Here is a 10,215-nt window from a genome sequence, read left to right on the forward strand (position 1 = left end):
GCCCTGGGTACCGGGTACCAGGTTCCTAAGTTTATCACCACCGCTCCTCCTTGCAGCTGACCCCCATTGAGCGCTATGCCATGAAATTCCTGGAGGCCTCACTGGAGGAGGTGAGCCGAGAGGAGCTCAAACAGGCAGAAGTGAGTATTTCCAGGGGTGGGGCTGGCAGTTGGAAGCTGCTAATTTCTTTTTCTTTTCTCTCTTTTTTTTTTTTTTGGAGACGGTCTCGCTCTGTCGCCCAGGCTGGAGTGCAGTGGCACAATCTCGGGTCACTGCAATCTCCGCCTCCCGGATTCAAGCAGTTCTCCTGCCTCAGCCTCTCGAGAAGCTGGGATTACAGGTGTGCACCACCACGCCCGGCTAATTTTTGTATTTTTAGTAGAGACGGGATTTCACCATGTTGGCCAGGCTGGTCTTGAACTCCTGACCTCAGGTGACCCGCTGGCCTTAACTTCCCCAAGTGCTGGAATTACAGGCGTGAGCCACCATGCCTGACCTGGAAGCTGCTAATTTCTACTCACTCTCTACTCTGCTTGCCTCCTCCTGACCACTTTTGGGCCCTGTTATTGTAGGAGCAAGTGGAAGCTGCCCGCAAAGACCTGGACCAAGCCAAGGAGGAGGTGTTCCGCCTACCCCAAGAGGAGGAGGAGGGGCCGGGGGCTGGGGATGAGAGTTCCTGTGGGACTGGTGGAGGCACCCACCGGCGCAGTAAAAAGGCCAAAGCCCCTGAGAGGCCGGGGACTCGTGTCAGTGAGCGTCTTCGTGGAGCCCGGGCTGAGACTCAGGGGGCAAACCACACTCCTGTTATATCCGCCCATCAAACTCGCAGCACCACCACACCACCCCGCTGCAGTCCTGCCAGGGAGCGAGTTCCCAGGCCAGCACCTAGGCCTCGACCCACTCCAGCTTCAGCTCCGGCTGCAATTCCTGCCCTTGTTCCTGTCCCAGTCTCTGCCCCAGTACCCATTTCAGCCCCAAATCCAATAACCATTCTCCCTGTCCATATCTTGCCTTCTCCTCCCCCTCCTTCACAGATTCCTCCTTGTTCTTCTCCTGCCTGCACCCCTCCTCCTGCCTGTACCCCTCCACCAGCTCATACACCGCCTCCAGCCCAAACCTGTCTTGTAACTCCTTCCTCTCCTCTCTTGCTTGGTCCACCTTCTGTGCCCATCTCTCCCTCCGTCACCAACCTCCCCTTGGGCTTGAGGCCTGAGGCAGAACTGTGTGCCCAGGCATTGGCATCTCCAGAGTCCCTGGAGCTGGCTTCTGTGGCCAGTTCAGAAACCTCCTCACTTACTCTTGTGCCCCCTAAAGATCTGTTGCCAGTTGCTGTGGAGATCCTGCCTGTGTCAGAGAAGAACCTTTCTCTTACCCCTTCTGCACCCAGCCTGACCTTGGAGGCTGGCAGCGTCCCCAATGGTCAAGAGCAGGAGGCACCAGATTCTGCTGAGGGGACCACCCTTACAGTGCTGCCTGAAGGTGAGGAGTTGCCCCTGTGTGTGAGTGAGAGCAATGGCCTGGAGCTCCCACCCTCAGCAGCATCTGATGAGCCACTTCAGGAGCCATTGGAGGCTGACAGGACCTTGGAAGAGCTGGCAGAGGCCCAGACCCCAACCTCCAGCCCAGAGAAGCCACAGGAGCTCATTACAGCTGAGGTTGCAGCTCCATCCACCTCATCTTCAGCCACTTCCTCGCCTGAGGGTCCTTCACCTGCTCGACCTCCTCGGCGTCGCACCAGTGCTGATGTGGAAATTAGGGGTCAAGGGACTGGTCGGCCAGGACAACCACCAGGCCCCAAAGTGCTTCGAAAGCTGCCAGGACGGCTGGTAACTGTGGTAGAGGAAAAGGAACTGGTGCGGCGGCGGCGGCAGCAGCGGGGAGCTGCCAGCACCCTAGTGCCTGGGGTCTCTGAGACTAGTGCCAGCCCGGGAAGCCCGTCTGTCCGCAGCATGTCAGGGCCAGAATCCTCTCCTCCCATTGGTGGGCCCTGTGAAGCGGCTCCTTCATCCTCACTGCCCACTCCACCCCAGCAGCCCTTCATTGCTCGCCGTCACATTGAGCTGGGGGTGACTGGTGGTGGCAGCCCCGAGAATGGAGACGGAGCACTGCTCGCCATCACCCCACCTGCTGTGAAACGTCGGAGGGGGAGGCCCCCCAAGAAGAACAGGTCTCCAGCAGATGCTGGGAGAGGTGTGGATGAGGCAGCCTCATCGACCTTGAAGGAAAAAACCAATGGGGCTGACCCAGTCCCTGGGCCTGAGACCCTAATTGTTGCAGATCCTGTCCTGGAACCACAGCTTATTCCTGGGCCCCAGCCTCTTGGACCCCAGCCAGTTCACAGACCCAATCCCATCCTGTCACCTGTGGAGAAAAGAAGGCGAGGGCGACCCCCTAAAGCACGAGATTTGCCCATCCCTGGGACCATTTCCTCTGCAGGGGATGGCAACTCCGAAAGTCGGACACAGCCACCCCCACACCCATCACCCCTAACCCCACTCCCACCGCTGATAGTTTGTCCCACTGCTACTGTTGCCAACACTGTCACCACTGTCACCATTTCAACGTCCCCACCCAAACGGAAGAGGGGCCGACCTCCCAAGAATCCTCCATCACCTCGGCCCAGCCAGCTCCCTGTCTTGGACCGTGACAGCACTTCTGTTCTCGAGAGCTGTGGATTGGGGAGGCGACGGCAACCCCAGGGCCAAGGAGAGAGTGAGGGTAGTTCCTCTGATGAGGATGGAAGCCGCCCCCTCACCCGCCTGGCCCGCCTTCGGCTTGAAGCAGAAGGAATGCGAGGACGGAAGAGTGGAGGGTCCATGGTGGTGGCTGTAATTCAGGATGACCTGGACTTAGCAGATAGCGGGCCAGGGGGGTTGGAATTGACGACACCTGTGGTCTCATTAACCCCAAAACTGCGCTCGACCCGGCTGCGTCCAGGGTCTCTAGTCCCCCCACTAGAGACTGAGAAGGTGCCTCGCAAACGAGCAGGGGCCCCAGTTGGTGGGAGTCCTGGGCTGGCAAAGCGGGGCCGCCTACAGCCCCCAAGTCCCCTGGGGCCTGAGGGTTCAGTAGAGGAGTCTGAGGCTGAAGCCTCAGGTGAGGAGGAGGAAGGGGATGGGACCCCACGCCGACGTCCTGGCCCCCGCCGGCTTGTTGGGACCACCAACCAAGGGGACCAGCGCATCCTGCGCAGCAGTGCCCCTCCCTCCCTGGCTGGCCCTGCTGTTAGTCACAGAGGCCGCAAGGCCAAGACGTGAGTGGGCTGCCCCTCCACCTAGGCTTTCCACCGTGGCCGCTCCCTCCATGACCAGGCCTGACTCTGTTAACCACTACTTGAAGTCTTGAGGGGGAAAGCCTCCAGGGAGACATAGGGGCCTTCTCCCTTCTTCCCACCAAAGTAGGGGGTAGGCAACTGGTTGTCATGGAAATGGGGATCATCACAGTCCCCTTCCCCTTCACCCCACGTGGCTGGGCAGTGTTAAGGGTGGCAAGATAGTCTCTGTCCCCACCCCCTTGTACTTGATTCCCCAGCTGTCTTTCACAGCCCCCCACCCTTAGGGGAAAGGGGAGGGGCTTCTCTACAATGAGGTTTTTTTCTTTTTTTTCTTTTTTTTTTTTTTTTTAAAGAAGAAAAAATAATAAACTTAGTTTCTGTACGAGCATCCGCGTAAGGAGGCTTCTGATTTTCTGGTCTGGTGGAGGGTTGGGTGGGAACTTGGGCATCATTTTTCTCCTCCCTCTTGTTCTTGCAAAGATCCTAGCACCTGATCTCTAGCCCAGGACTGTATGTTCCAGGCAGAAATCTACCCAAGAAGAGGGAAGATGGTGAATTTGATGTGGTAGGGTGCCTTTTCCCTAGTCAGTTTGAAGTCACGGACATCCTTTTCCTCTCATTTCTTTTCCCTCGGTTCCTAGACGTTCCTCGGAGCTCTTTGATGCCTCAGACCTTTCCCTTTTATCCCTCTTGCTCAGGTGCTTCCTTTCACAACTTTTTCCAGAGGGCAGGCGTCCTAGCTCCAGTTGCTCCATCCCTTGGGCCCTCCCCTGCTCTTCATCTAGCCAAACTGGTTTGAGTCAGCCACACCCCTTCCCAGCTCCCTGGGCTCTTCAGGTGGTGGCTGGCCACTCAACCCCACCCCTGGGCTTGGCTTGGAGCCCTGAGTCAGCTCCATCACCACCCAAGCCAAACCAAAGCTGAGGCAGGAGCCGAAACTCAGAGTCCCTCAAGGCCTATAGCCAGGTAAGAGCCCTGTTCATTTTTACATTCTCTGTACACTCCCTGGGCCCTCCTTGTGTCCTCCTGTTGACTCTATGCTTACCTCATCTGAGTTATTTCTTTGTATCTACTTCCCTGCAGCTTCCTGGCACACATCATTCTTTGCTCTCTGCTTGTCTCGCCCCTTTCATCTTTCCTATCCTTTGCTACTTGGGTTCAGGGAGCCAAGGTGGTTTCATTTTGTCTGGGTTGTAGGGGAATGGTTGGAGATAAGGGTAGAAAGGTGGTTTGATGTCAGGGCCTAGAGGACCTGAGAAGTAGGGAGACAAGAAATGATTAAGTAGGGCATCATTTTGCAGGTTTCTGTGTGGTAATGAGGTCATTTAGACTCAGTGTACTAGTCTGATTGTGTTGTGTGGCCTGGGTTAAAATGGAGAGGAGGTGGCAGGGAGGCAGCATAGCAGAGGAAGCCCTGACTTAGGGAAGTAAGGTCTTTCTGATGTTTGGTTTCAGCAGTAAAAAAGGGCTTACTTGGGTACATTTTCTTTACCTTTCTCCATTCCCATAACTGTTTTCATGTAAAATGGCTGCTTTGCTTGAAACGGGGTGCAGTACCTAGGGTCCTGCTCTCTGACATCTATAATACTCAGGGGGCAGCCTCTTCGGAATTTGGGGGAATTGTAGTGTCCTTTGAAATACAGATTAAAATAACAGATTCATAGCAGCTTTCAAGAGTTTGTATTTCTCCTGCTTCTCGGTGTGCACCTGTCATTTGGCTTCTTCCCACTTGTTCAAACACTAAATAATACAGATAATGCCTTGTCTACACTGGCTTGCTTTCAAAGACTCAGAAGCTCATGCTCAGGTAAAAGGATTCCAGCCACACATTTCCGCTCCTGCTCTGTGAGTCACTAGAGGAATTCCCCAGTAAGGCAGCATTCCTGAGTGCCAGGCTAGGCCATGAGAACAGAATGCTCTGAGAGGGGTGGAGTCTGAGCAAGCAAGGCCAAGGGCTCAGTTGTTGGGCTCACAAGTACCTTGACTATCGCCCACAGGTGATGGAGGACGAGGAGAAGGCAGTGGAGATCTTGGGCAACACGGAAGCTGCTCATCCTCCATCCCCCATCCGCTGCTGCTGGCTCCGCCTCCGCTGCTTGGCAGCTGCTAGCATTATCTGTGGCTGCTCTTGCCTGGGAGTCATGGCTCTGGTGTTTGCCATCAAGGTGAGGAGGGCAATTCCCATGGGAACGGGGGGTGGGTATAAGGCAATGGTTTCATGTATCTGATCTATCTGCATTGATCAGTCACTAAATACCTATCAGTGCTCTGGGCCTAGTGCCAGAAATAAGAAGAAGACAGGGTTCCTTGTCGTCAGAGGACCCATAATCTAATGAAAGAGGTGACAGTGAAAATGGGTAATTAATAGAATGCAGTTCATCAGTACCGTAATACAGGAAGCACAGGACAGTCTGGGAGCCGGGGAGGATCTATGTATGTAATTATATATGTATATATGGTAGAATAGGTGACTGGAAAGGCATCCTAGGAGAGATGACAGGATTAATCTTAAAGCGTGAGTGAGTAAGTGTGGAAGGGCATTCCAGGTAAAAGGAGCAGTGTCTACAAAGGCCTGTGGAGCACTACTGGACCAGTGAGGAATAGTGAGAGATGAAGCTAGAGGACCCAGATTCCCAAGGGCCTCCAGTTCTGTGCTTAAGAGTTTTGACTTTATCTTGAAAGTACTGGGGAGGCATTGAATGGTTCCTGCAGGGGAAAGTGACATGGTCAGATTTGAGTTTTAGAAAGATCCACTCTCAAGGCCTACATCGAGGGTGAATTGGAGGGGGCAAGGCTGGAGGCCGCTGAATGGTGATGAGCACAATCTCTAGGAGTCTGAAAGACACTATTGGGTTTTTGAGAGGGCTTCACCATTTCAAAAAGCCTATTAGAAACAGCACATGTCCGCCGGACGTGGTGACTTAGGCCTGTAATCCCAGCACTTTGGGAGGCCGAGGTGGGCAGATCACGAGGTCAGGAGATCGAGACCATCTAGGCCAACATGGTGAAACCCCATCTCTACTAAAACAAAAATTAGCTGGGCGTGATGGTGCGTGCCTGTAATCCCAGCTACTGGGGAGGCTGAGGCAGGATAATTGCTTGAACCAGGGAGTCGGAGGTTGCAGTGAGCCGAGATCATGCCACTGCACTCCAGCCTGGTGACAAAGCAAGACTCTGTCTCAAAAAAAAACAAAACAAACAAAAAAACAGCACATGTCCTTTAGGAAAGGCTACACAGGCTAAACTTAAACTTCATGCTGGAATTTTCTCAACCCTAGACATATTTTAACAGTCAGAAACTGTAAGAACTCCTGGGTTCCATTAGGGCAAAATCCTAAAAAGGGCCCTTAATGATGACAAAGAGGCTGGGCGCAGTGGCTCATGCCTGTAATCCCAGCACTTTGGGAGGCTGAGGTGGGCAGATCACTTGAGGTCAGGAGTTCGAGACCAGCCTGACCAACAAGGTGAAACCCCATCTCTACTAAAAATACAAAATTAGCTGGGCGTGGTGGCACGTGCCTGTAATCCCACCTATTCGGGAGGCTGAGACACGAGAATTGCTTGAACCTAGGAGGAGGAGGTTGCAGTGAGATCGCACCACTGCACTCCAGTCTGGGCGACAGGAGTGAAACTGTCTCAAAAAAAGAAAAAAAAAATGGAAAAGATGAGGCCCATTGAGCTATGAGAATGAGGTGGTGTTTGGGCATGAGTGAAGTACTACTACTCCAGGCTCACTGTTTCTTGCCGATAGTTACAAATTCTGAATCAATCTTGGATAGTTGGAAAGAATGGGGAATAAAAGAATTGGAAAGTACTTTCCCATATGTGATCTTGTGAGCTATGGCTACCCTGAGAAGTAGGCAGGGCCCAGAGATGGGTACCTTATTTTGCAGATGAGAGGTTAGAATCAGAAACTGGAAAGGGAGGTAGAGGGTTTGGATGTGAGATTTTGATCCGTGACAGGGAAGGGGGAGTGGAGTGGGGAAATGGGCACCTTGGGGCAGAAGCAGGGGGAGAACCTAACCAAGAACCTGCCCCCACAGGCAGAAGAGCGGCATAAAGCAGGCCGGTCCGAGGAGGCAGTGCGCTGGGGGGCCCGGGCCCGGAAACTCATCCTGGCCAGCTTTGCTGTCTGGCTTGCTGTCCTCATTCTGGGTCCCCTGCTGCTGTGGTTGCTCTCCTACGCCATCGCTCAGGCTGAGTGACCCTGGATGGCCTCTGCTGAGAGCCAGCCGAGACCTCCTGGATCCTGCAATGCGGCATTGCTAAGGTCCTGTGACAGCAGTGGTTGGAAGGATCCTGGTTGGAAGGATGGGGACTCTCTCAAGGGGCTTTGGAAGAGAGGAGGGCAGCAGCTGAGACTGATGAGAGGAGGGCAGCCTGCTCTGTTCTTTCAGGGCCCCCCACCCCCATCTCCCCTACCCTAGCCCACCCTAGGGCCTCTACCCAGCGGGAGGGATTGAAGACCAGGCCTGGTTTTATTAGAATTCATTTTGTAATAAAAGCCTTTTTTAGTGGTGAAATACTCCTGTCTAATTGTTCTCCCCCTGCTTTCCCTTTGGGCCCTTGGTGAGAGCCAGACTGGACATCTGACTGATAGCAGAAGCCAGCATCCACCTCATCCAGGAGCTCCAAGAGAAGGAAACAATTTTTATTTTCTTCTTCTGGAAGTTTCCCTTCTTGGAAAGACCCCAGCTTCTCCCTTGTACGTCCACAGAGACTCTGAGGCCAAGAGTAGTAGCAGCTGCTACTATTTATTACTTACTATATTCCAGGCTGTGTTCTAAACACTTTGTTTCTTAACTTCCTCCAGTTTTCAGTCACTCAGTAGGTATCTATACTATCATATCCATCATATGAATATATCACATATGATAGGTACCAACTATCTGAGTGAAAACTGGAAGAAGTATTCTAAAATGACAGTGTTCTCATTTTATACTTGAGGAAACACACAGATTTGCACAAGGTCCTCAGCTACTAAATGGTAGAGCTTGAGACTGAACCCAAACAATTTGGTTCCAGAGCTGAGAGAGGAGTGAAAGAGTTGGGTAACAGCAACAACCATCCTGTACATGGAGATTTGAGTGATTAAAATGGATTTTCATATCTTTTATCTTGAACCTTATAATATTTCAAACATTTTTTTAAATTATGAAGTATATCATACATACAGGAAAATACCCAAAACAAGTATACAGTTCATTAACACAAAGCAGACGTGAATAACCATATTCAGTAAAGAAATTGGAACACTGTCAACACTTCAAAGCCTCCTTTATACTCCTCCCAATCACTGCTACTTCCTTTCTTCCCACAGGTAACCACCATTCTGACTTCTAGCAGTGTCGTTTAATTTTGTCTGCATTTGAACTTTATATAAATGGAATCATGTATTCTTTTCATGTTAACATTGTGAGATTCGTCAATATTTGGAATAGGTGTAGTTTTCATTGCTGTGTAGTATTCAATCATATGAGTGTATCACAATTTGTCCATTTACTGTTGGTGGACTTTGGGATGTTTGCAGTTTGGGGTTATTATGAGTCATGCCTTTTGGAGTACGTGTGTCCTGGCAAGCACCTTACCATAATTCAGAGTCCAGAAGAGCACCTAAAGGAACTGGAGATGTTGCACACTGAATGAAGAGAGACTAGAGGGGAAGGAGAGGCACATGATGGCTGTCCTCAGTGTTCCCAAATGCTCCGGGAAGAAGGAAGAGAATTGATTGGTGGTCTCAGAAGTTAGAATTAAAACAGTGGGTAGAAGCCAATATACAGGGCAGTGTTCTCAACATAGCTTCGCAATGGAACCACCTGGGAGCTTTAAAAAGTAGTTAGGCCTGGGCTTTACCCAGACTACATTCTGACTTAATTGGTGTGAGGTACAGCCTCCGCATCAGGATTTGTTTCCCAATTAATTCTAGTACACATAGTTTGAGAACTACTGCTCTATAGATAAGATTTTATTGGATTCACTCTGCAATTTCTAAATCAGGAAAAAACGGTAACACATTTTAGAAAGTGTTTTTGTTTTTTTGTTTCTTTGTTTTGAGACGGAGTCTCGCTCTGTTGCCCAGGCTGGAGTGCAGTGGCACAATCTCGGCTCACTGCAAGCTCTGCCTCCTGGGTTCACACCATTCTCCTGTCTCAGCCTCCTGAGTAGCTGGGACTACAGGCGCCTGCCACCATGGCCGGCTAATTTTTTGTATTTTTAGTAGAGACGGGATTTCACCATGTTAGCCAGGATGGTCTCGATCTCCTGACCTCGTGATCCACCTGCCTCGGCCTCCCGAAGTGCTGGGATTACAGGCGTGAGCCACTGCACCGGGCCTGTTCTTTGTTTTTTTTTTAACTCTTAAGTTCTGGGATACAAGCAGAACATGCAAGTTTGCTATGTAGGTATACATGTGCCATGGTGGTTTGCTTCACCCATCAACCCGTCATCTAGGTTTTAAGCCACCATGCCCTGCTAATTTTTGTATTTTTAGTAGAGACGGGGTTTCACCATGTTGGCCAGGATGGTCTCGATCTCTTGACTTCGTGGTTCACCCGCCTCGGCCTCCCAAAGTGCTGGGATTACAGGTGTGATCCACCGCGCCCGGCCCAACACACAGATCTTAAGTGTGCAGCTTGATTATTATTATTATTTTTTTTGAGATGGAGTCTCGCTCTGTCACCCAGGCTGGAGTGCAGTGGTGTGATCTCACTGCAACCTCTGCGTTCTGGGTTCAAGTGATGCTCCTGCCTCAGCCTCCTGAGTAGCTAGGATTACAGGCGGGTGCCACCACGCCCGGCTAATTTTTGTATTTTTAGTAGAAATGGGATTTCACCATGTTGGTCAGGCTGGTCTCGACCTGACCTTGTGATCCACCCACCTCAGCCTCCCAAAGTGCTGGTATTACACGCCTGAGCTACCGTGCCTAGCTGATGAATGTTTTA

The 10,215-nt window shown here is 51.5% G+C and overlaps 2 protein-coding genes across 8 annotated transcripts in view; both read left to right on the forward strand.

The window, feature by feature from the left end:
* Nucleotides 1-3,662, forward strand: part of SRCAP (Snf2 related CREBBP activator protein) — a 41,602-nt gene extending 37,940 nt beyond the window's left edge. For all 7 annotated transcript variants that reach the window (XM_054453449.2, XM_054453453.2, XM_054453454.2 and 4 more), the window contains 2 exons: nt 57-140; nt 573-3,662. In XM_054453449.2, the coding sequence (XP_054309424.2) occupies nt 57-140; nt 573-3,257 (2,769 nt within the window). In that variant the 3' untranslated portion in view covers nt 3,258-3,662. The remainder of the gene's footprint in view (nt 1-56; nt 141-572) is intronic.
* Nucleotides 3,663-4,102: 440 nt separating this feature from the next.
* On the forward strand, nt 4,103-7,797 carry TMEM265 (transmembrane protein 265). Its single transcript, XM_054453456.2, has 3 exons — nt 4,103-4,240; nt 5,272-5,439; nt 7,318-7,797. Exons 2-3 carry the CDS (start codon nt 5,275-5,277, stop codon nt 7,477-7,479), a joined length of 327 nt encoding a protein of 108 aa, XP_054309431.1. The 5' UTR covers nt 4,103-4,240; nt 5,272-5,274; the 3' UTR covers nt 7,480-7,797.
* The last annotated feature ends 2,418 nt before the right edge of the window (nt 7,798-10,215 follow it).

Source organism: Pongo pygmaeus, chromosome 18, assembly GCF_028885625.2.
Source record: "Pongo pygmaeus isolate AG05252 chromosome 18, NHGRI_mPonPyg2-v2.0_pri, whole genome shotgun sequence".
NCBI classification, from domain to species: domain Eukaryota; kingdom Metazoa; phylum Chordata; class Mammalia; order Primates; family Hominidae; genus Pongo; species Pongo pygmaeus.